Source organism: Bombyx mandarina, chromosome 02 (assembly GCF_030267445.1).
Source record: "Bombyx mandarina strain Sakado chromosome 02, ASM3026744v2".
NCBI classification, from domain to species: domain Eukaryota; kingdom Metazoa; phylum Arthropoda; class Insecta; order Lepidoptera; family Bombycidae; genus Bombyx; species Bombyx mandarina.
This window is the reverse complement of record NC_143209.1, coordinates 7,043,445-7,068,922: the sequence shown is the minus strand read 5'-3', so window position 1 is coordinate 7,068,922 and position 25,478 is coordinate 7,043,445. Positions and strand designations below refer to the sequence as shown.

At 34.5% G+C, this 25,478-nt stretch overlaps 2 protein-coding genes across 4 annotated transcripts in view; one reads left to right on the top strand and one right to left on the bottom strand.

The window, feature by feature from the left end:
* Nucleotides 1-746: 746 nt before the first annotated feature.
* On the top strand, nucleotides 747-5,597 carry LOC114245705 (uncharacterized). Its single transcript, XM_028177973.2, has 3 exons — nucleotides 747-1,511; nucleotides 1,794-2,190; nucleotides 4,802-5,597. The coding sequence occupies exons 2-3, from the start codon at nucleotides 1,815-1,817 to the stop codon at nucleotides 4,894-4,896; spliced, it is 471 nt and encodes a 156-aa protein (XP_028033774.2). The 5' UTR covers nucleotides 747-1,511; nucleotides 1,794-1,814; the 3' UTR covers nucleotides 4,897-5,597.
* An 8,863-nt stretch (nucleotides 5,598-14,460) lies between these two features.
* The window catches only part of CycT (Cyclin T), a 20,025-nt gene continuing 9,007 nt past the window's right edge, over nucleotides 14,461-25,478 (bottom strand). For 2 of the 3 annotated variants that reach the window (XM_089735882.1, XM_028177893.2), the window contains one exon: nucleotides 17,397-25,072. In XM_089735882.1, coding sequence (XP_089592008.1) covers nucleotides 23,367-25,072 — 1,706 coding nt within the window. In that variant the 3' untranslated portion in view covers nucleotides 17,397-23,366. Of the gene's footprint in view, nucleotides 16,506-17,396; nucleotides 25,073-25,478 lie in introns of those variants that run through there. The other variant, XM_028177892.2, reaches the window with a different exon arrangement.

Sequence of the window (25,478 nt, the reverse complement as noted above, 5' to 3'; positions counted from 1 at the left end):
GCCAATATCTTAGGAACCTTGCCTAAAGGGACTCCTTTTAATATTATATGTTAGTTATTAAATTAATATTATTATTATTATTTTGTAAGGTTTTTACTTTTAGGTTCATTGTTAGAGTTGATTGCATAATTCATAAATATTATTATTTATTACATTGTATTTACCTATATATATGACGATCTATAGATATGGCAATGAATTACTTTTGAATAAGCTTTTATTAGCTTGATTTGTCAGTTTGTAGCGATATTCTGGCCGACCTTGAGACGTTTGATTAACTTGAAAATTTGCTCGCGCATCAATGATCAATGACGAAACAATAAATTTTATACCTTTGCTCTAATATATCAACATGATACAAAAAAATATGGAATTAATTGCTTTAGTTCCCTTTGCTATTGTATATATTTTTTTAAGTTTTTAAATTACGTACTCGATTTCGGAGTACGCTCTTTGGCCGATGAATTTTTTTTTACTGCCCTTGTAGGCTGACGAGAGTAGCAGAGAGATGTGTGTGGTTTTCCGTCTATATAATGTTTTTTTATTATTTCTCCACTCATTAAGGGTCGTCGAGTAAAGGTTACGAATGTTTTTTTTTTTGCTCAGACACGCTGGATCTAAAACGGTATTGACATGTTTTTTTTTTGTAGCCTTTGATTTTTCACCCACGACATATAATTATCGTGTCGTGAGTGTAAAAAAAACTTCAGCCTATTACTTTACTTTAAGGGAAATGACTTACTATGAAAATTTTAAAATATTTATTTTCGTTTTCGCCTTCCTCCAAATAGTTTGAGGCTTTTCTACCTAGCTGTGGTAAATTGCCTTTTTAGTCGCCACACGTGCCACATATGCACAATAAATGAAGCATTGAACATAATAATGGTGGTTTTCCAATTACAGAGCATAATGCGACTCAGTGACGCACAATGCCGAATTATGCCGAAGCTTTAATTGGAACGTGAATTAGTTTTCAAATGCATCAGCAGAGTGCGCTAAGTTAGCGCAGTTTTAATTAACATTGATTATTTCTAAGAAACTACGACGAAACGAAAGCCTTACAATTTTTTTCAACATTAAATAATATTTCTAACGATAATATAAACAAAATTTCGATCAATGCCAACTTAAAGAAAAAAACACTTGTAAATTTTCTGTCACTGAGTCGGTATCGATTGCGAGTATCACGCGAGAGCAGTACTTTTGAGAGTGCTCCATTGTGCGAAGCGTTGCTGCAGTTGGAACATTCAACGTTGAGCATTATGCCGCATAATGCGCTCTTGTGCTGTAATTGGAAAACTACCATTATCAGATTTACCTAATTGTTACCCTTATCTGAATGTATCTTATCCGACCGGGTGTTCTGTTATCAATCGATAGACATCGCTGTTGCTATAACTCAATCGTGGAACGACACGTAATAACGGATTGCCTGTTTTTTTTTCTTTTTTAATATCTAAATCAGTGCTCCATAGATTACGAGTATTAGTTCAATAAGAGGTGTCTGTGTGGTGAGTTTTTTTTTGTTTTTTTTTTTTTAAATTAAGTAATACAACAATTTGTATCCTAAATGTAATTCGTTGAGTTTTTTATTTATTTTAATGAAATAATTGGTTAGTTTTTTTTTTCGTTACAATATAAACGAAGAAATTATTTTTTGCTGCAATAGCGTTTGGTATCTTAAGATTTGGTCATTTAATTTAATTAATGATTGTTCTCAAATGAATTTACCTAAACATTCAACATCAATTTAAAGGTTTTTAGTTTTAAAAAAAATATTTTCCCGCGCACAGTGTATACAACAACAAAAAAAAATGGCGGACGAAGTTGAAAAACCGACTGTCTCGCTGAACTTAGGCGGCGCTTTCTCCGAAAAGGTGTCCGAGATCGTTGATAATATGGACATAAAGACGGTTTTGAAGAAAATGATTGACATGCCACCCGAGGGACAGGACAATGGTGAAACGAAGGAGCAATTGCAGGGGATCTTAGAGAAAATCGAAGCAATGTCCGACGAGGAAAGGGAAGAGTTCATGGCTAAAATCAAGCAAGGATTGATGCAAAAGCTTAATTTTAATCTAGGCCAAAACATTGATCTGTCCGGCTTGGAGACGGCCATCAAGGAAGCTATCGTACAAAAGCTCTATATGGTCGGTGCTATCGTGGCGTTCATAGTGTTCTTATTACTTGGTATGTTTATTTTCGTACTAATAATAATAGCGCGGGAAAAGTCACTGTCACCCGAACTCAAACTAGGATTCCCTGTATTCAGTGGATCGGAGATTGATATCGTAGAGTAAAAGCTCTTAGTGGTTACTGTCGCCCATGGACTTCAGCAATGCCAGGGGCCGAGTCAAGCTGCTGCCTACAGTAAAGCACTCTTCACAAGCCTCGTTTGAAGCAGGATATTAGCGTTCGGGAAAAACCGTGTAGGGGAGCTCATTCCAAAGCCGGATGGTACGTGGCAAAAAAGACCTCTGGAAACGCACGGTGGATGAACGCAGGGGCTCCAGGTAGTACGGATGAACTCTACTCCGGTGACGGGCGGTGCGATGGTAAAAACGAGATGCCGGTATCTTCTCAAACAATTCCTGAGAGCAATCCCCATGGAAAATATGGCAAAATATGTCCCGAATTCAGAAACCGTGAATGTGGAATGGTAATTTACATATATAAAGATACGTTCCTAGGTGGATAAAATAATAATGACAAAATTTCGATGAGGTAAGAAAAAAAAAGGATTGCGTGGTTTTATGAAACCACGGTAAAAGTGAAACTTTTTTTCACATTATAGTCATTTAACTCTGACAAATAACATTTACATTAAACACTCACAAAAACAAAGGAGTACTGGCACAAATGAGTCTATACACGGTCAGCTGATGCGAACTATAGGCGCTGCCATGTTGGTCTTGGCTGCTCTGACGAGCGCCTTTTACTTTATCCCTACTCCCCGGCCGACCGTCACGCGACATGCAACACACAGACGAAAAAGTTTGAGACGATGTAATAACCAAAAAAAATTTGGATGATATTAGTAGTTTTTTTTTGCGGATGGAGCAGCGCTTAAGGGCATATGGACGATGTGTGGGGTATAGAGGCCGAAAGGAATATTCCTGCAGGCTTACAAAACATCCCGCCATTAGAAAATTTTCCGCTGGCGATTGGTTGTGTACCCATCAAGTGAAATTAATTAAATAAAGTTTAGCGTTCATTATTTTCGCACTAAAATTGTTGTTGAAAAGGAATCTGTTTACAAACTTAAACGAAATTAAAACTTCCATATCAATTTGATTAACTATCTAATTGAATCTAGGAGAAATCAAATACGTACAATAGTTTTTATCTTTTTTTTAAATATTTAGGTCTAAAATCACACGTGTAAATCTATACTTCCATACTATCTATACTTCTATACTAATATTATAAAGAGGAAAGATTTGTTTGTTTGTTTGTATTGAATAGGCTCCGAAACTACTGAATCGATTTGAAAAATTCCTTCACTGTTAGGAAGCTACACTATTTCCGACATGACATAGGCTATAATCTTTTTTGAAAAAAACTAGGGATCCTTACTAAAACTCCAATAATGTAACCCAAGGTGTAAAAAAATTACCTAAAATATTCTTTACATCGCGTGCCCTGCAAAAACTATTGATGATAGAATAAAATAATGTACTACGACTTATTATAGAACGCATTATTATTTACAAAAAGTGTCGTGACAGCACATGTCTAACTATTATAGTTATGCTGCAATAAAAGTTCTTTTATTAAAAAAAAATAAAACAACGTCAAATATCGTTGAAAATTTTATTAAAGACCCGAGCAGAGCCGGAGCGGGCCGCTAGTAATCAATAAAATTTGTTAATTTTTTTGTTATTGAAATATTATTATCGTGCCGTCTTATATTATCTTATCATGCAATCGAAATATTGTTTATTTCAAAATTATTCCCATTAATATCATATAGATTAATCTAATTGGAAGGAAAAAACCATACTGACGTTCACTATATTTATCTACTAAACCGTGTGCTTAGTGCGTTTTTAACTCGTTCTCGATAGCGTAAAAGTTAACTCAAATTTGAATGTCATTGGAATAGCACCACGTAGTGGCCAAAACAAAAAAAAAGGTACCACCACCCTGCCTATTTTTGCCGTGAAGCAGTAATGCGTTTCTTTTTGAATGGCGGGGCCGCCGTTGTAAGTATACTGAGACCTTAGAACTCATATCTCAAGATGGGTGGCGGCATTTACGTTGTAGATATGTCTATGGGTTCCGGTAACCACTTCACACCGCCGGGCCGCATGGGCCGTGAGCTCTTTCACCCATCAAAGCAATAAAAAATAAATTGTAAATAAAATTTACTACTTGGAATTTCTGTATTTCTAATCGTTTTGATCCGTAGCGAGTTCCACGTTGCGTCTGTAGATGACTCTGGGTATAGTAAGTATGCCCCACCCTACAAACCGAAACGCATTACTGCTTCACGACAAAAATTGGCAGGTTGGTACCTACCCGTGCGAACTCACAAGACGTCCTACCACCAGTAATTACGCCAATTATAATTTTGTTGATTTGATTTTTATTGCACGACGTTCTTCCTTCACCGTGGAAGTCAATCGTGAACATTTGTTAAGTACGTATTTCATTAGAACAATTGTTACCCGCCTGCGGGATTCGAACACTGGCGCATCGCTCGATACGAATGCACCGGACGTCTTATCCTTTAGGCCACGACGACATTCACAGTATTCAACCGTGTAAATCTAATCATAATATTTTCTTTTGTACACAGTGTTCTTCGGTTACAAACTGTACAAGTCGATAAAGGACAAAGAAGTAAAGAAGGAAGAAAAGAAAAAGGCTAAACAATTAAAAAAGAAAAAGTAGAATTTTAATTTAAGTTCTCTAAATATCAGAAAAAAGATGGTGGTTTTGACAGTAGATTTAAAATATATGTCGCTTTGGACTGAATTGTCATTTAAAAAAAAAATAACCTAAAATACTACACATTTTCACTTTTATTTAAAAAAAAAATGAGATTTAAGTCCAAATATACGGTTTGATCCAATAGTTTACGTATGCCACATATTTGTTTATACTAAATTTTTACTTTAACAACTGTCAAAGGTGCCATTTTTATTATTTATGTATGTAAGGTTTGGTGGTTTAAGGTTTAAGAAGAATTAAGTATTTTTCACTTGATTTTAGTTCTCAAAGAATCTCTTTCAAGAGAACACCAAAAATAAACTGATTAGTAGCACTTAAGTCTAAATCGAGATTCCGTATTTATAATTCGGTCATGATTATTTCAAATGTATTCATACTAAATGAATTTTAGAATGAATTAGGGTGTTTAGTGAAAAATACTTAATTCTGTGTTGGTGACTGATTTGAGAAACTAATGTGTACAAAAATAACTTCCTGTTTTTTACTAAGGCACATTCTCTGAATCTAAATTCCATGCTATATGATAGGAGTGTTGCGTTTTTAGATACTTACATTCCAAATGTTATGTTTTTTTTAAATTTTGTATCCTTTTTTAAATTTAATATGTTGTTGAGAAATATAATTTATTTTTACATAATAAATCATATAGTTTTATTTTGGTTGTCAAATATGTAATCCTAGGAAATGTTTAGTAGGTACGGATCAAATTATACAAAAGAAAAGCGTTAAAAAAAGCTACATCTAAGAATATTTGATAGAAATGGCAAAATGGTGTATGTAGAAAGTAATCAGATAGTAGCTATACATTTTTAACTTCGACTTACATGTAGAAGTACATAATAACAATAATCGAGACAACATCTAATACATAATTAAAACAATAATTGAGATTTTTTGACAATTCGATGAAAGTAATTAGAAAAACTCATTGGATCACACTAACGCCATCTCGCGGAATACAAATACGCCTTTATTATTCAACATCCGTATTTACTAGCGTTGATACGCGGCACATATGATTATATCGCTTAGTGAAAACGGGACATAAGACCATATAACCAAGATTATCAATAATCCAAGTGGTCCTCTGTTAGAAGTCATACGAAATTATCTAGTAGCTACTTGAGTTGTGGACGTGACAGGAGCAACATTCAAGTCCAACGGACAGCGCAGTGATTTAATATTGTTACCATTTTAATACAAACCACATAAGTGTAGTTTCTCGTAGTCATGTGAAGTAACACTTGAAAGACGCCTGGGAAGAAATCAACAGCAAAATTCATTCTATCCAATCCCCAGTCGACTATCCAATTACATTTGAACACAACTTTATAAATACATACATTTAGTAATTTTTCATCTTCATTGCTTTTGATCGACTATCAGAGAATGCTTTATGTGTCCGTTGATACATACATGAAGTGTAGGTAATAAATAAATGTGTAATGACAACTTTATTATGAATCTTCCGAATCGTAATGACCATCAAACAGGCACGAAACTAGGTATATATATAAAGGTTAGAAGAAAAAAAAAACCAAATTCAATTTCGAAAAAATATAATTGTCCACTATAATGCGTAGCGTACAGGATTTAATTCTTCCATAATTCCAAAAAATAAGTTTTCCTATTTCTAGGTTACCTCGAGGGCGAAGTTCAGACTTGCTTGCCCATAGCTATCAGTTGGATAAGTGCTCGCGTCTTCCCGTCTTACGTCTATTTTCCCGCGTACGGACTTGGCCTACGCAACATCTCCGATTTTACGTTATAATGTGGTATATTGTGTCATCTATGGTGGATGTGCAAGGATGTCCATATTGAGGACTTTTTGGCGGGAGCGCGAGGAGTGAAGTTATGTGATTTGTTTCATTTTGTCTATTTAGTGTTTCTTCAGGTTTAAATGTGTAATGACGGTGATTTATTAAGTGTTTAATATCTGTGAAAGTGCACAAATGTGGGAAAATGAAACAAGCTGAACGTAACTTCTCGGGATCCTCCAAAAAGTCCACTGAAAGAATCACAGTAAATGACCACGATTTTACTGAGATTATATTTCATCCCATATCATCTCATTTCATTTAATTTCATCCCAGTTGATTTATGTCTCAAATTAATCATCTTCATTTCATTTCACTCTATACTATCATTTTTCATAAAAATAAGAATATAAATTAAAATAATACATGACATTCTTAGTTACCAGATTATAAAATCCCTAAAAAAATAATAAAAAAACAACAATATTCCCCCCTAACGCCCCTCTTCACACACATGTATTCACTAACCGCCGTCCGAATCTGAGTTGAGTATCAGAAGAATTGAAGAACGATTCTCTTCTTTTCGGTCGTAATGCAGTAGTGACAAAAGCTCTATTAATATACTTCCAATTAAAAATAAAATAAAAGTGACCTAATTTGACAAAAATATTTTAGAATATTTTGGAAACCGTCTGTGCCATTCCACACAAATTAAATTTAAGAAAAATAAATTTACACCTATAATAATTTGTAAAAAATAAAAATTAATCTTACAACAGTTTTTAATTACGCCAATTATTAAAGAAAACTACAGAAATTAAAATTGAGATTAATATAATGTGTTATATTATCGCCTTTAAATCGCCATATATGTTTTTGTCTCTGTCATTCGCTTGCAAACTGACGTAAGATAAACGGGAAAACCACATTTTTTTTTTCTTTCAGAGAAAGCTAAGAAACTATTGTTTTTTTTTTAACTGTGTCCGATGATTTCGCTTGCTTTAAATTTGCGTATCAGCTGTTAATAAATTATAACGACGCTTGAAAGGCAAACGTGACTAAGCGACAATAACTGCTTTATAAATAAATGATAGGCAATAACCATATTCGATGCGCAAAAAATTTATATTTCTGAGTCTTTAATAAAATCATTTCAATCATCAAGCTATATTCGTTAAAAATTATTTTTTTCAGGTATTTCAACTTTAAATTAGTCTACTGTAAAGTTCATGCATTGTCGCTTAGTCACGTTTGCATTTCAAGCGTCGATAATAAACAGAAACAATTCAATGCATGTAAATATTGACTAGGTACGTAATAAATATATTTTTAACAATATCTTACAACCTTTTTTCATATTTAGTTATCACATTGTTTTTTTTTTTTAAGATTTCCGGCCTTTTCTTTGCAATCACCGTGTTACCTACAATGTTTCTTTTTCGAAAACGCCCCATAATGCTTCCGTATTGTTTTGTAACACTCTCTATAACACATAAGAATAAACCGTCTTAATATTACACCCGCGTGCAATTTATTACATTAATAATAAGTTTATAACACATAATACTTCGAGTATGTAGGGTAGTTACGAATTAAAAAAAGTTATTATTCAATATTTAGCTTGGTACATTCGCGTTACTTTACATAGATAACATAAATTAGTTATAGATGAGCAACTCAAGCACTCAACAAAAATGTTTCCGGGTGTCGGCCACTAGATGGCTTCGCTTCGATTAGTTTCTCATTGCTCCTGTAGATGGCAGTAACATATGAGTCGACTAGTATCAAAGCCGGCAATGTGACACTTGGACAATTATTGGTAAATCAGAAAAACGAATTATTGACTTTGTATTCCATTGGCAGTCACAAAACTCCTCTGAACGACATCTTAGATAAATAACAGATTAAGTATTAACCTTTATTTAATGCAGGTTTTGAACCGTATTCTTTGAAGGAGACGATTATATTCAAATCAATCTGTATTGACATATCAAATTAATTTTTTTTGTCCAAATGCACAGATTGCCACCTTTGATAATAGACGACTCATATTACCTATCGTATATTTTATTTTTAATGAAGAATTTTGTAAATTTTCAGAAACCATAGATTGATAAAATCTAATCAATTTGCCTATAACAAATAAAGACTTGTATGGTTTATTATTTTCTTAGTTTCTGTGTTTAGTTAAACAATAACGAAATGCCTTAACTTTAACAGCATATAAGTTTAGGGGCATCCGCTACAAGATGTCGCTAGTTTCCATACAAAAAAAATATTTCTTTGTCGTAAAGTATCGCAGTTTCAGGGCTCTGTTACTTTATACACGTAGTATAATATTTGACAGAGTTAATGAAAATCGAAAGAATATGAACGAATAGGGGTGTCACTTTTATTGAAGTGAAACTTCTAATGCGACTTCCAACAAGGTTGCGTTAAACGTTTAACGCTACCATGGAATAGAAAGAGACAGAGCGAAAGTGAATGCGTGGCACTCGAACGCACGCGCGTAGTATACCTGTTACAGGCCAGCGCGGGCGTTAGCAACGAGTAGCGGCCAATATTTTAATGAAGTATTTAAAAAAAAAAAAATTTTCTATTTATAATTTAAAATATATATTATATATTAAAAATGTTGAAGATGTCGTATCTTTTACAGCATTTCCTATTAAAAGACCAATCTGATTTAAAGACGAAAAATTAAGAAAACTACAATACTGCACATCGAAAAAGAAGTTTCACTTCATTCACGTGCATCAAGTTGCACGCGCACCGTTTTTTTAAAGTAGTAATGTTTTCGAAAATAAATATGTTAGAGGTCTATCGGTTGTGGATTGTTTTAAAACAAGAATAAGTAGGTGATATTCACTATTCCCTTGTAAATTTTTTAAATAAGAATTTTTCGTTATTTTACTTAGTAATTTTGAGACCGTCGCAAAATGTTCGGCTCTTCCATTAGATGTGTAAGTAAACAGGAAAACAAAATTGCTAAAACATCCCTGCTGCGTTCAAAGTTGGATCTTTAAAAATACTATTATCAGATATATCTTCTATATAATTAATAGGAGCTTTATTATTTATTTGTGCATTTTAGTTCTTTATAAAGGAATAGTTGTTGAGGTCTCTCAGTGTTGCAAACAAACTAAATCTAAAATCACAATATTTTTTTTGTGGAAACCCCAACTCAATGCTGTCATTTTTGACAGAAGTAACTTGAAAGTCTAATAATTTTGTCTCACAATGAAAAAGTCAACTCTACACACGAACATTATAACTTCAGTCAATCGTTGTATCACCCCTATTTATTACAAAATATGAATACGAAGAAAGTATTAAAAAAAAACGACTTTAGTATAACAAGAAGCATAGACAGCGTAGGTAGGTTTTTTTTTACAATTTATACTTTTTTTTAAATTATTATTATTATTATTAAAATTTTATCCTAAGATCAGTACAATTTGAATTGTCTCCAAGATACACCCTTCAATGATTGTTTCTTATAGAATATTTTTCGATGCGGTGCGGGACAGCTAGCGATAAAAACACGACGAGAAAAAAACTACTTAAAAAGTATTTACATTATTCAGCTTACGGTACAGTCGGCAGACCTACGACGAGTTACAAGACTTACAAGTCGCATAACATTAACAATGTCAAAGCAATCGTAAACAGACTATATTTGCCGCGCAAACAAAACTCTACCAAAGACAACTTTACGTCATTTGGCGCCAAATCAAACGGGCTGACCATAGATATGCCATAGTTTTTGCATAACGTGTTAAAATATTAACTAATAACATTGAATTACGATGCCTTATTAAGTTTTTTTTTATTGTTTTTGTTTTTGTTTTTGGGTTCCGTATTATAATGGCTACGGCATAATTCACGTAAAATAATTTGAATTTATCTGCATAATGTTGAAATAATTGAGATTTATTATACTGGATGCAAATGTATGTTTCTCAAAAATTATTAAATTTATTATTATTATTATATTAGAAAATACAATTAATTTCTAAATTTATTAATCCGCTAACAAGCTTAATCCAAAAAATATATTTTGAAGAAAAATAGAAAAGAAACGTTAAGCACTAAAACACTTAAATATTTTACATTTAATTTTATTAATTACCTAAACTAAATTAGCTATGTTGATCATAAGAATGTTAACTTTAAAAATGTATCGATTTTTTTAAACTAATAATTATTCGATACTACGAAACCGACACTAAAATAACCTAAAATTATATATCAGAAAGTGTAGATAAAAAAAATACATTTACGCAACTATTCTTTTATATCGAATTTTGACTCCTTTCCTCGCGAAAGAAACACTTAAAACACATAAGCTTCGCATTTGAACACCTCTCAATTTCTGCGTATCCCTTGACTCTAATCCCAAAACTACAAAGTAAGGTTTAAAGTTATCGTATTAACGCGTAAAAATAATGACAAAGAGAAATAAACAATCATTGAAATACATAACAGAACTTTTCTTGAGCGCTTACAAAGTTAACAATCTACAGTGACAAGTGAAGCTTGTTGGTAATTACTAAGCTCATAATTACGTTGGATTCTAAAACGAGTTCCTAAGAAATACTTTAAAAGTAATCCGCGTGTTCAGTTAAAAAAATTACTTCGAATACCTACGTTAAATAACTTTAAATACCTACGTTAACGCAAAAGAAAGTGTAATCTGTTTGACCTAAAGTAATTAAGACTAGACCTAGATCGCATTAAATCAAACAATTACGTCATAGTTTCGTGTGCCATGCAAATTACAAACATGGGCTCTGCGAGAAAGACCCAGGAACGTCTCGACAATCCACGCCGGACTTTAGGCGCTCATAACAGTTATAACCTAAACAGGTCTTTAGTAAAGGCGAATATAAAGAAACACCAAACTGCGTGCGCCAACCAAATGACAATTGCCAATCAACGCAACTATTATTATTGTTCAAGAAAAATACAATCACACTCAGGGTGCCCGGGAAAACGTAATGAAAGTTGACAGCCGTCAAAATTGACATCTGTCAATTAACGCCTGACGACTTCGTTAAGCTCTTTCTTAGAACCTGTTTTCGTTACTTTGTGTTAGTGCAGTCAATTATGATTTAATTTGTTAAATGTAATAAAGTAAATTTGATTTTGAGCGTGCAGTAGATTGCCTATTTGAAATCGAAAATGATATCTTTAAATTGGATATAATGAGAATTTTATTATCTAGAGCGAGAATTCGTATTGTGCTTTCTGAATGCTGCAATTAAGCCTTTTATCTAGCCCGGTGAGTTAGTGTCGCTTAGACTTCTGAAGACGACAATTCTATATAATCTATATACATGAAGCAAAAACTTTGTAGCTTTTTTCACGAAAATTGCGCTGACGAAGGAGTCTGAACTTTCCCACACTTACAGAGAACATAGAGAGGGAGTGCTGAATGTTAAATATAATACATTAAATATAGAAGTATATAAATAGTCTTTGACAATAGAATCATAATAATGTTCAAACTTATAATTTCAATTAATTATAGTCGGATCTCGACTACTGGGGGACCACTAGTATCGGTAAGAATTTATTGAGGCCGCTGTATACGTAATGAGGCTCATGTCTAAGAGCCGCGTTAGACTGGACGGGGTTAGCATAAGAACACGGACATTATGCACCCGAAATTTTGTATTAACACAAAGAGCACTAGAGGCTATTTATTGCTCAAAGCCTCAAAATCAGGACACCCGTAAGTTCCAGCGCTCTAAAAGATCTTTGAAGTGAAATCGAATCAAAAATTTCATATCACAGCATTGAGTAACATTGAGACACTGATTGTCCACTCAACTAAAGGTTTTATGACATTACGCTCTTTGTGCTTAGTGCGAGTTTCATAACGTTCTCGATAGCGTAAAAGTTAGCTCATATTTGTGTATGGAATGCTTCGATCAACAATAGGATGATCGAAGATGGAATGGGATCGTTTGCGTACGTTTGCCGATTGGGGCGCTGTTCCAACTGCATACAAAATTGGCTTAACTTTTACGCTATCGAGTACGTTAAAAAACTCACACTAAGCACACTGGTCTTATACTCAATTCACACATATGAGTTATAGAATTTTTCATGGGGCCCCAAAATGGGACTTGGGTAAATTCCGCCCTGTATGTGTCTGCTAAGTGAAAGGCAGCAACACTAAATGCCGTTACCGAAATAGTGATGGTAAATCATTTTATTACCGAGAGCGCTCCGAGAAGTTAGTATCTGCTCAATAAATACAGGCACATGCCTTAGAGCAGTTACCTCAACCGGTTTAAAAGTTGGGGCAAATTTTTATTCCTACCTAATCGTTGGTAGCCTAAGGGGATTTTCCAACATCACGCGAACCAATAGATGAGCTCACGGGCTCAACCTGAAAGAATTGCTAACACTAGCCCTAGTAAGAGCAGTACTTCGCTGAATCTACTACCGGATCGGAATCGCGACCCACTGAGAAGATCCGGCGAGAAACTCAGTGGGTTGGGTCTATGGGCTAGATACGTCGAATACGGACGGTGATCGGTGCTCGAAGAGCCTAAAGGCACCGAAAGTGGATCCGGGGGATCCGACAAGGCATGTTTTGGGTTTTTTTCCTACCTAAGCTGATAGCCTTGGGAGGCTATTTCAGCGTAACCTTAACTAGTAGGTGAGCTCACGGGGCTCAAGCCGGAGTGATGCTAACACTGACCCTAGCAAGAGCAGTGCTTCGCAGAATCTACCACCGGATCGGAAACGCGGCCCACTGAGAAGATCCAGCGAGAAACTCAGTGGGCAAGTTTTGAACGACGGCGGCTTTGCTTTGCCCCGTCCCTTGGATCGGATATGGGGGACAGTCGTCACGTCTCAAGCGATGTCCCGATATTCAGATTCCGCTGTCTGTAGTCTACCACCATTCCACGTCAAGTAGACCATAACCTAGTCTGCCCATCAAGGGGAATAAACAGTTGAAACTGCGAATGTGTAATATCAATTTTATGTAAGACCTACTGGTAGGTACCACCGCCCTGCTTATTTCTGCCGTGAAGCAGTAATGCGTTTCGGTTTGAAGGTTGGGGCAGCCGTTGTAACTATACTTGAGACCTTAGAACTTATATATCAAGGTGGGTGGCGCATTTACGTAGTAGATGTCTATGGGCTCCAGTAACCACTTAACACCAGGTGGGCTGTGAGCTCGTTCACCCATCTAGCAATAAAAAAGAAAAGTTAACGCCAATTTCTATTGCTTCAGCAGTTGCGTTTGTTGAGGATAAAAAAGAGACTGTCCATCCCATATTCAGATGAGATATCTAAAGTAAATCAAATCCTACAAGATAATTTGGACCCGGAGTTGAACACAAAAAAGAACACTAGTTTAGTCCCGTCCAGAATGAAACATTGTGTACAGCGGCCTTTAATCTAAAATTACTATAAAAGTTAGATTTAATTTTCACAAAAATAGCATTTAACAAAACTTTATTGAGAATATTCTAGATATAAACTATTATTTAATTATAATTGAGCTAGTTCTGTTAATGAGCAAAATTATTAACCAAAAACAAGAACTTGTGAATCAATCCTATTCTGATTAAAATAATAAATATATTTAAAGCCAGACTAAGAAATACTTTGTACAGTTAGTGACAGTTTCAAATAAAAAAAATTAAAAAAAAAAACGAATAAATACAAGTTTAGTTAGAAAAGTCAAATTAGAAATTGAAAAAAATAAAATAAAAGCCTCTCGTCAAATTGTATTTTTATTTATTTTAAAAAAATAATTCAACTTTTTTCGTAAGTCACATGGCAACACTCGTTATGTTCGCGCACCGAAAAAAAAACAGCAGTGACGTCAGCTTCCTCCTCATTGTCTATACTCAATTTTAAAAATACTATTTACATCAATTAGCGTAAGTTTTTGTGCCCTAATTCGAAATATTGCATTTTTTTTTGTTCGCCGTCTACACTCAGTACATTGAGTTAAAAAAAAAAACAAAAGAAAAAAACTTGATATTGCAAACAAAACAAAAAGAGACCACATCTTAGAGGTACGTTGCGGGTACAATGCACCAACATCATTTTCACTCATACCTGACGATTATGCATTAACCCAGTAACTAAATACTACCCACTTCTTATGAGAATTTAAAACATATGTTTTCTCATAAATAATATTTTATATATATATATAGCTGATACAGACGGTAAATCAACATCAATCCAGTTTAATTAAATGTCCATTTTCGGGCAATCCAATAGCCTCAAACAATTTTCAAGCCGTGTATTCTATGATCGTCGTTTTTAAAGAATCAACCCGTGCATCTAGGCCTATAGATCGCAATTTCCATCAAACAACTCACTTATTATAGTTTTCTTCAAATTTATTGAACACATATTTGACTATAAATAATATACATTATTTTGCTGACCGTAGCGGAAAAGCATCGAGGGCTTGATCATCAATTTTATAATATTTTTAATAACACACAAATTCAATCACACTCGAAGCGAATGTTCGTAATATCAAGTTTTTTTTTTATATATTTATTTTTAAACCAAGTTAGAGCGCACGAGTAATGTCGTTTAAAATTTATAGATTATTTTGTTTTACTAAAAAAAGCAGGGTTACACATTAAATGCTTGAACTTTCATATATATAGATATCACATAGAGATAACTTTTATTTGTATTTTTGCCAAAGCAAATCTAGAGGCAGAGGCAGCGATAAACTTTCGAGTATTTTGAGCTAAAAAAAAAATTTTTAAGCAATTCCCAAAAATAATAAACGACACTGCCAATCAAAATCCAGCATTTTTAAAATTCGTTTAAAGAAAAAAAAAACGGCACATTAATTATCTAAGTCTTGCAACACTCGCGTGACGTCAGACACGACGAGGCGGCGTTTATTTATTTACAGGGGGTAGTAACACTATTATTTTTGTTTATTTTTATTTTTAACTTTTTTTTAATTTATTCGGTTCTAAGAGCCCGTTTATTGGCGTTAAACATTAACCGTGTTCTGTTAGCTAGCATCCCCGCACCTGTACAGTCGTCGACGAAATAAATACAAAAAAAAAAAAACTTTCGTAGGCGACTGTACCGCGCTCGTATTAATGCATAACGATTTTGGCTCTAAGCATTCGATCAGTCTATATTCTTAAAAAAAAAAAACTATCACTGGTACATACATACATAACATATTCACAATTTGTACACAGATATGAAAATTCTGACTGGCGCCGTTTCCGTACGATGTCACGACGGAAACGGCCAAGCCGCACAAAGACAATTAAAAAAAAAACTAAGGCTTCATCGGCAAGCCGTCTTTGGCTACGCAAGGCCGTCAATAAAAAAAAAAAAACATTCAGTATTCGAACGAGCCAAAATCGCGCAGTCAGACAACGTTAAAATAATAATAAAATGTGTTACACAGTGACGCAGCCAACGCGACGGGATACGAAAGTGGCGTTAACATCGTCGACCGCGCCCCGTCAATCCATTAACTTCAGTTTGTTACCATGATGACTGACATCCAACTAAGCAACGAACCGAAAAAAATGAAAACGTCAAGTCTAATCGTAATGTCAAACGTTTTTTTTTTTTTCTTAATGTCAACCGTTTCCCGTCGCCGCCAGCTGCGTCATATTAAAAAAAAAAACAGAAACCCGTTACACTACACTAGTGAGGTCCGTTAGTTGTTGGCCGAGGAACGTCGACACACGCAGTGCTATCGCGGGCTGTGTTGTGACGTCACTTGCCAGAGTGCCCGTTCCCCATCGCTGACTCGACGACCTGCAAACCGTCCGAGCTTGTGAGCGAGCGTGTAGCCGTGTGTCGTCGTTCCTAATGAGGCTGGAAGGGTCACGTGAGGCGGCCGGGCCAAACTGCGCCCATCGCAAGAGTCTAAGCCGCCAAACGTTCCGTTTTTTTTTCCCAAATCAAATTTCGAACTAAGCTTGAAGCAACCATTAAAAAAAATTGATTTACAAATATGTTTTTTTTTTAAATTCGAAATTCGATTTAATTTTTTCCCGCCCGCCACCAGTGTTTTTTTTTTCGTCAACAAAGCAAGAGAGACCCAGCATTGTGCAACCCAAAAAAAATCGTCGAATCCAAATCATAAAAAAAGTTAGTAAGTGTAATTTAAGTGTTATTTTTTTTTTTACATTTGGAATTCCGACAGCCCCAAGAGGTACGATATACACAGCTGCGCGCAAGCTACCATTTAGCTGTTACATTTATATACACAACAATCATAATTAAAAAGGACGTAAAGCCACACCAAGAGTATTCAAAATACAGCCTTAACAAGATGTGTCTCGGATTTTCTTTTCGTTGAACCAAAATAATTTCAATGTTAATTATAATTAATAAATAAATTTGATCATTAATCTACACACATCTTATTAAAATTGAAACATCGAAAACAATATCTGAACAGTCAGGCAATAAAAAAAAATATATAATTCGAATGCCTGTTTACACGAAAATCGATAACCATCATTGGGCATACGATTACTGTTGAAATCGATTTAAAAAATAATATATAATTCAAAACCAATCATAACAGCCAAATAATAGTTCAACAGTCACAATTAATAAAATTTGCCACGTGAAAAGCAAATACTCCTAGAGATGCATGCCCTGGAGGTCATTAGAAAAATAATAATAAACAAAAACATCTTCAAGATTCTGAAAAGAACTCTTTAATTTTGTTATAAAAAGTTATACGTTTTTCTTTTAAATATACATACATATCGAATAGAATATTAAATGCGACATAGATCCAACAAAAATAATTCGTTACGGCAATTCTCAAAGCTAGCCAAACCCACGACTACAAAATTTAAAAAAAAAACAATATGACGTCATCACATCCAATAAATTTATTTGAGTATTTCGGTTTTGACGATTTCCGAAAATTACCTCCTGAATTAATTACAATTCACACACAAAAGACATGTAAAACTAAATTCATATCAATATAATCTCAAATTCTTTTGCTACAGTTTTTACTCTTTTTTTTTGAAATATTTTTTTCTTCTTCCATAATTGTGTGCACAGAGATCAGGAGCGCTCGACAAGAGTGGCAGTCAGATAACGAATTTATACAAACAAGAAAAAAGAATTAAATCAATACATATTTTTTTAATCAAATCAAATTTCAAAGCTACTATTTTTTTCATTAATCATTATCAGAAAATAACTTATTCAAATTAGACATGTAATTACTTAAGAAAAGAAAGAAAAAAACATTAAGTCAGCTAGAAAACTGATACATCTCATATATTAAATAGGACATTAATCATGAGTAGAATTAGAGGCAAGTCTAAATAAACGTTGCAGGCATACACGCTTCCCCTATATCTTTATTTCTATGTAATGGAATCTAGTCATTTAAATTTAAAATGATTACTCCGAGTTATTATAGTATCTTAACTGGATTTAGTATGGTAGTAATGAAAAATGTATTAATAAATTTTTTGTTCGTATTTTTATAAAAGTGTATTTTGTTTATTTAAAAAAAATATATTTGTTACTAGAATGATAAAAAAAATATATAGAAACACTTTATTTTAATAGAGCAGCTGTTATATTATATACTAAGCAATTGAGACTCATATGGAATGTCTTAAGGTGGATGGAGCCATACATGAAGTGATTTCCATGGTCTGTACAATAAGAAAATAAAAACGGGGCTAAGACAAGAAGCGCCATGTTACAATATAGTTAATAATTCGACAAGCCTCTCCAAGGTAAGCACTCAAGATCACCAATGGTCACACACAGACAAACCACTCGATCACAATTTAACATCAAAACCGTACAATTACATTAACATATATAAATACCTCAATTGTTTTTTATTTTTGTCACCAGAAATTTTAGTTTTGACAACACCTACAGTGCAACATCATTTCTTTTTACGTAGCACCTAATAATACATTTGTTTGCAACACCATACATATTGTGAAATGAATAACAGTTAGTCAACTTAAAAACTATTTTAAACTAACAAAAAATAAAGATTTCTAACAAAGACATTTTAAATCAAACATTACATATAAGGTAGATACAAAATATTTGTGTCAATTTGAAAAAAAAAAAAATTAAGTACAAAACGCTACAGATAATATAATAACTATTTTAAAATGGTAACAGTGATGGCACCACTCGTACTCATGTGACGATATAGACGCAATTAGGCAATGACGCTGAGCCAAAACATTCAAAATGTTTGGTAGCTATTTTCAATTCTAGGAATTTCCTTTTTCTTATTTTAAGTATGGCAACTGACTTGTGACGAAATTGTTGCCAGTGTCGAGTTTATAAAAATCTTCAATTATTATATACATGCGCATATTCTGCTACATGGAAAATAATATCAAATTGATCAATTTTGTTTTAATCAATTGGTATTCAATAAAATGAAACAAGACGGGATGGGATGAAATAAACTCTCAATAAAATGCTATGTTATATCAATGGTTATTTGTTGAGAATTCAGTGACACTTTTTGAAAGAACCCGAGAAGCTTTGTTAAATGGACTTTCATTTTAACAGATTTGTGCACTTTCACAGAAACTAAGCAGTAAATAAACCACAATTATTACAAATAGAAATCTGAATAATCACTATAACAACAAAATACGCACATCTTAATTTTAAGGTTTTAAATTTTAATTCTTCTTCAGAACGCTTACAGTTTTGGTTCACCTCAACGTACTGCATACTTGCGTCAAAAATTGAGAAAAAAAAATTGACAATCTTGACTTACTTTTATATATTTTCAACGTGTTAAACATATAATAAATTTTAACTTTTCCTATCTATCAGTTTATGAAAGTCAAAAAGGAACATTAAAAACCACCCTGTTCTACAACACCGCTTTCTCAATTTGATCATTTTTGAGCAAAGAATGAAAAAAAAAAAGTTTTCTACTAAAATTAAAATTAAAGCTGTTCATGGTAAATGTGTTCACTGTAGCTTTTTTTAGTGATGTACTTTCTATCTAAAACGAGACACGATAGCGCCAAATGGAATGCTTTTTTAAATATTATGGAAGAACTTTTTTTTTCTTAAACGCAACTCTGATATTATCAACAATAATATTTTCAATATACATCAATATTTACAGCTTAATCTATAAAACCTTCTTAAAATTTATACACCATGTAAACGACAAAGTTTATAATTGAATAAAAATAAAAGTTAGCAAAAATACAATGATTACTCTCCCAGTACAAATATACACACATATAAATTATTCTATCTATTATCAATCCTTTATCTATTAAATTAAAACTATTTGATACCTAATGTACATAACTGAATTGTACAATATTTTTTTTGATTCTTTTTTTTTAAATATAATATTCTACTGCATTTTTTAATACATTCGATACTCCATTCTGTTAAAAGCTCAGGAAGCTTTTGTTCCAAAAAAATATTTTTTTTCTATACGACCATTGTTTTAGATTGAAACCCTGTTTATGTCCTTGCTATATTGTTGTATTATATTAGACGAAGCTAAGCTCAGGACAGACTTATAAGAATTTAAAAATGCTATTAAAAATCAACATTGATGATATTTTGATGTTTTGTAAAGTCGCTTGTTTTGTATTCCTTTTTTCTATGCCTTAGTTGGGTAGAATATTGAGTGACATTGAAAAGTATCGTCATGTTTACCGGGAAAAAAAACTGGAGACAACAAGAAGGATAGAGGTGTGTATTATAAACACATTAAAAGTTTCACTCAACTATAAATGGCTGTGCACAATTGTGTTGTCAAAAACACCAATATGCAACCAAATATTTGTTTATATACATCATTATATTTTAAACAATCTACATGTGTAGTCAAGGTGATAATGAAATTCGCTGCATCTTGTCTTGATACCTCATGGGCAATTTTTGTTTCACAAATCTAGCTATTATTCTACTTGAATGTGAGTGGAAACCGAAGTAATTAACTAGGTCTTATGCAGGCAGAGCTAAACGGTTGCCTAAAGATCGTAGACCATAACAAAATGGTATCTCAATGAAAAAGGGCTAAGACTCAAGATTTCGATCGATTTTACCATATTCATAATAAAATAGGGGATACATTACATAGGATTTTTTTACATCAGGATTTTATAGGACATTAGATTTTTTTTTTATTGCTTAGATTTGTGGACGAGCTCACAGCCACCTGGTGTTAAGTGGTTACTGGAGCCCATAGACGTCTACAACGTAAATGCGCCACCCACCTTGAGAATAAGTTCTAAGGTCTCAGGTATAGTTACAACGGCTACTCTACCCTTCAAACCGAAACGCATTACTGCTTCACGGCAGAAAAAGGCAGGGTGGTGGTACCTACCCGCGCGGACTCGCAAGAGGTCCTACCACTCGTGAGAAAAGTTTGAAGATAAATGTTTGCATTGACTGAGGAGGCATTAGTACACATTTCCATTATGACGCAAGAAAATGTCAAACTGTAAAACCACATAATAAGTTGACCAAATATTAAAAAAATACTTTCCACATTTAAGGGGTAGAAGTGTCGTTAAGATTTTTTTTAAATGTTTTCCAAGTGAAACTGTTGAATTAGGAATAGGATACAGATTTGAACGAATATGTGTATTAAGAAAAGTTCAAATTTTTATGAAAGCGCCATCTATCGGCGAAAACGATAAACTATAATTTACAACACCAGTGACCATGTACACATGTAGAATACAACTTTAAAGGTTCATCATGGAAGATTTCTGAGGGTAAATTAAAAAATGTTAAGCACCATCTGGCGGCAATAATCGACATTTACTACTACACCAATAGAGCCACCTCTTTTCGTTTGAAAAGACTAAAAATGTTGATAACAAAGTTTTATAACAAATTGCAAAATGGATAACGTTATATTAGTATATAATATATAAAAAAGCAAATGGATTTTTATTATAGAATGATAAATTCTTTCAAAACTTCAATAATCGGACGGATAGTCTATACCTTAATATTGTATATTCATTCGGAGTTCGTTGAGAGCCTATACAACTGTTGGTCCAAACCAAAGAAAACATACGACACGAATCGATAGGCTCTCTTTTTTAACTTGAAGTCAGTTAAAAAAACCAAACAGCAGGAATATGCCTGCAATATTCGATTCATTTAAATCTAATTTCAACTCAACACATGGTCCACAAAGATATCGATTAAACAACGTCCTAAATTCAAGATCAGACTGCTTATTATCTTTCGACAAGCAACAAGCTTAAAGTTTAAAAATATTTGTAAAATTTACTAATAAAATACACTATGTAAATAAATATCTTAATAAGCTCTTTAAGAAAGAAGCGAATATTATATTGTAAAAAACTATATTAAATATATTTTATATGTAAAATATTGATTTCATCTACAAAATATGTAGAATTAGACATTTATTAGATTATATAAAACATTTTTATATGATTTCTTCATTTATATATTTTAGAGTATTTTTTTGGGTAATTTCCTTTCATGGTGATTTTCAAGAGAATACCAGCAGTTAGTAACAATTCTTAACATGAGTTCTTCTAGTGGCTCGATCTCTGATTTTTATGTAATTTTAATTTATTGTTTACTTCGTAATGATCACATAGATGTAAATTAGTGGCATATTTGAACAGGTTTCATAATCTGCCATCTAATCTATCGTCTAATCATTGAGAAATACTCATTAAGAAGTTTAAATTATTAATAGGCGACATTGTACTTCGGTTTTAATGTACTAATGTTTACTTCACATTAATAAATAGTTACAATTAGACCATAGACCATTTAGTAAAGCTGCTTTCTTTTCTGTGTCCTAAAACAACTAGTTTAACTCTTGAAGTTCATCATAAAAGCATTTTCTTATAAGCACACTACATAATAATAGAACTTTGTTATATCAACACTACACGCCTTATTTGTATCACATGACGAAGCTCTTAACTTTGTAATAAAATTTTTAAAGTAGTATGTATAAATTTTTAAATTATAAGTGGTAATTTAATTACAAAAAAAAAAACAGAATGCTTTCGCTTAGTAGAGTAACAATTCTATAATACAAGTAACCTACTATATAATGTAATTAATAATTAATTAACATGTAAATATAAAATAAGCATGTCATACGAAAAGGACCACAGGTTTGTGATAAAATTTTGTAAATTATTTTTAAAATATGTATAGATCATTCTGATAGGTCTTTTTTTTTTGTAAATGTTCGTAATATTATTTTTTGTTTTACAGTTTGGTCGTAGATATGGAATAATTTCGTAGAATTTAGCGTCAACTGCCCTCTGGCAAGTGACACTTTTGTATAATATCAGACTTCATAAAATTGGGTCATGTAGTAGTCCTGTCCTTGTATGTTCTGATTTATTTATATTATATAATTAAAATACAATTTTACTCTACAACAGTATAGTTTAATTATTTAAGCAGGTACATATTAATACCTAATCATATTATTTAGAATTTGTTGTAAAAGCAATAATTTTTTTTTTAAGGTAACTATTTTGAAGAGAACTGTGATGTGATGGCATCGCTCACCGCCAGGGTGAGAGCGCGATGCCAATATACCTTATGCGAGTGACACAGAACATTAATTATACCAAATTATTCGTGTCTACGACCGTATCAGAGTTAATCCGGGGGCGGTGGCGGCACAGAGGGCGGGGGCAGCGGCGGCAGCGGAGGCTGTGGCGGCTGCGGTTGATGCTGCGGCTGGTGTTGCGGCTGGTGTTGCGGCGGCGGGTACATGTAGCCCTCCATGCCGTAGAAGTAGCCGTCCATGACGCCGTACGGGAACATGGGCGGCGGCTGCACCATGTAGTACGGCGGGGGGTGCCTGAAAGGGATGGGCCAGGTGCCTACCTTGTGGTGCGGCGCTCCGTTGTGTCGCGGCAGCTTGCTGGGCAGCCCGGGCTCGGGCGGGGCGGCTCGCTTGCGGGAACTTTCCAACACCTCCTTGGAAATCTTGATCTTCAAGCCGGCTTGGGGGGGCGGGTGCTGAGGCGGGGGAGGCGGAGCGGCGAGACGTTCCTTCGGGATCTTGATCTTGAGTCCTTGTCCCGGACTGGTGGACAGCTTGTCCCTCGGTATCGTTATCCGCAAGGTGCCGTCCTGAGTTTCGACAGGAGGCGGACTATCTTTCTTTTTCTCTTTTTCTTTGTCCTTTTTGTGTTTCTTTCTCTCTTCTTTGGATTTGTCTCGGTCTTTGTGTTTGTGTTTCTCTTTTTTCTTTTTGTCTTTTTTGTGTTTCTGGTCAGCCTGATCTGGAGGCTGTATCAATTCAGGTTGGGCTTGGACGGGAGCGGGAGGAGGTGGAGGTTCGACTACCTCCCTTTTGACTTCTATTGGAGATTTCTTTTCTGTCGGAACCGATATCGGAACGGGTTTCGCGAGACTCTCCTTCAGTAAATTAGAAACTAGAGTGGGATCAGTTTCTATGCCATTAAGTGCTCGGGGAGGAGGCTCGGGTTTCCTCTCCGGTACTTTATTCTTGATAATTCTTTGATTTTCTTTCATAATATTTTCGTAGCCAGGGGTCTCGTCTATTTTCTTCATGACGGGCACCAGTTCCGGTTCCGAATTAGAATGCTGTCTCTGCCTCGGCTTAGGCTGCTCTATGGAGGGCGGCGACGAGAAGGGGGATAAGATGGCGGGAGGTTGCATTTCTTTGATGGCCGCAGAAGGGTCGGGCCTCTTCCTCGGACTGGGCGGTCTTTGTTCTTGTATCAATACGGGCGGCGGGTTATGTCGGGGTTCATGTTTGGGTCGCGGAGGCTGCGACTGAGGCGGTTGCGTTGGTGGGTGCTGGCTTTGAGGTTGAGGTTGTATTTGGGGTTGGGGTTGTGGTTGGGGCTGCGGCCGCCTAGGGGCCGCGGCGGCCGCTGCTGTGGGTGTGGTGGCATTCTCCGGAGAGAACAATGACGGAGGCCGCGTTCTCTGCGGTATCTCTTGGACGGATTGACTCGACGAGGAGGATGCAGACCCCGAAGCCGACGTTGAGGGCGCCGGCATCGGCCTGTGATGTCTATTATGTTCGTGAGGTGGTTTCTGTTGATGAGGTTTCTGCGGAGGCCATGGATGGTGCGGTTTGTGATGATGAGGTCGCTGATGGTGGGGTGGAGGTTGACTAGGCCTCTGCTGTGGAGCATTAGGTCTCTGTTGATGCAATTGTTCCCGTCTCGCTTTCTCTTCCCTTCGCTCCCGTTCCTCTCTTTCCCTCTTCTCCCGGTACTGATTGTAATCCAATTTCTGGGGAGGTGGTTGCGCAGGTGGCGCGGCGGACGGTGCAGGGACATAGCTTCCCGGCACCGGTTGACGTCTTCTTTCACGTTCATATTCTGTGGACAAATAGAACACAGATTGAAACACTATTTCAGACTAATCTAAGGGGAAAATTTGGCTGGTTCACTGTTGTTCAAAACAAATTCCAGTTGGAAAAAACTGGTGGACACAGCAACTACAGGTATATTCGGATCCGACTAGCACCAGTTTAGTTTTTAAACAATTTAAAAAAAATCTAATTTATGTTGGTCACATTTTTCAATATTAGATTGTAGATTGTTCTAACATTGAAAAATGTGACCAGATATAAATTAAAATCCATTTAAGTTAGCTCATTTTAGATTACTTGTTTTCTTATTAATGTGAGTATACTCTTATTAGATTTTTACCTTTTTAGAATCGTTCCATTTTAAAAACACTCATAGCTTATTTGTAATTCTTCAATGTTATTATTAGTAACAA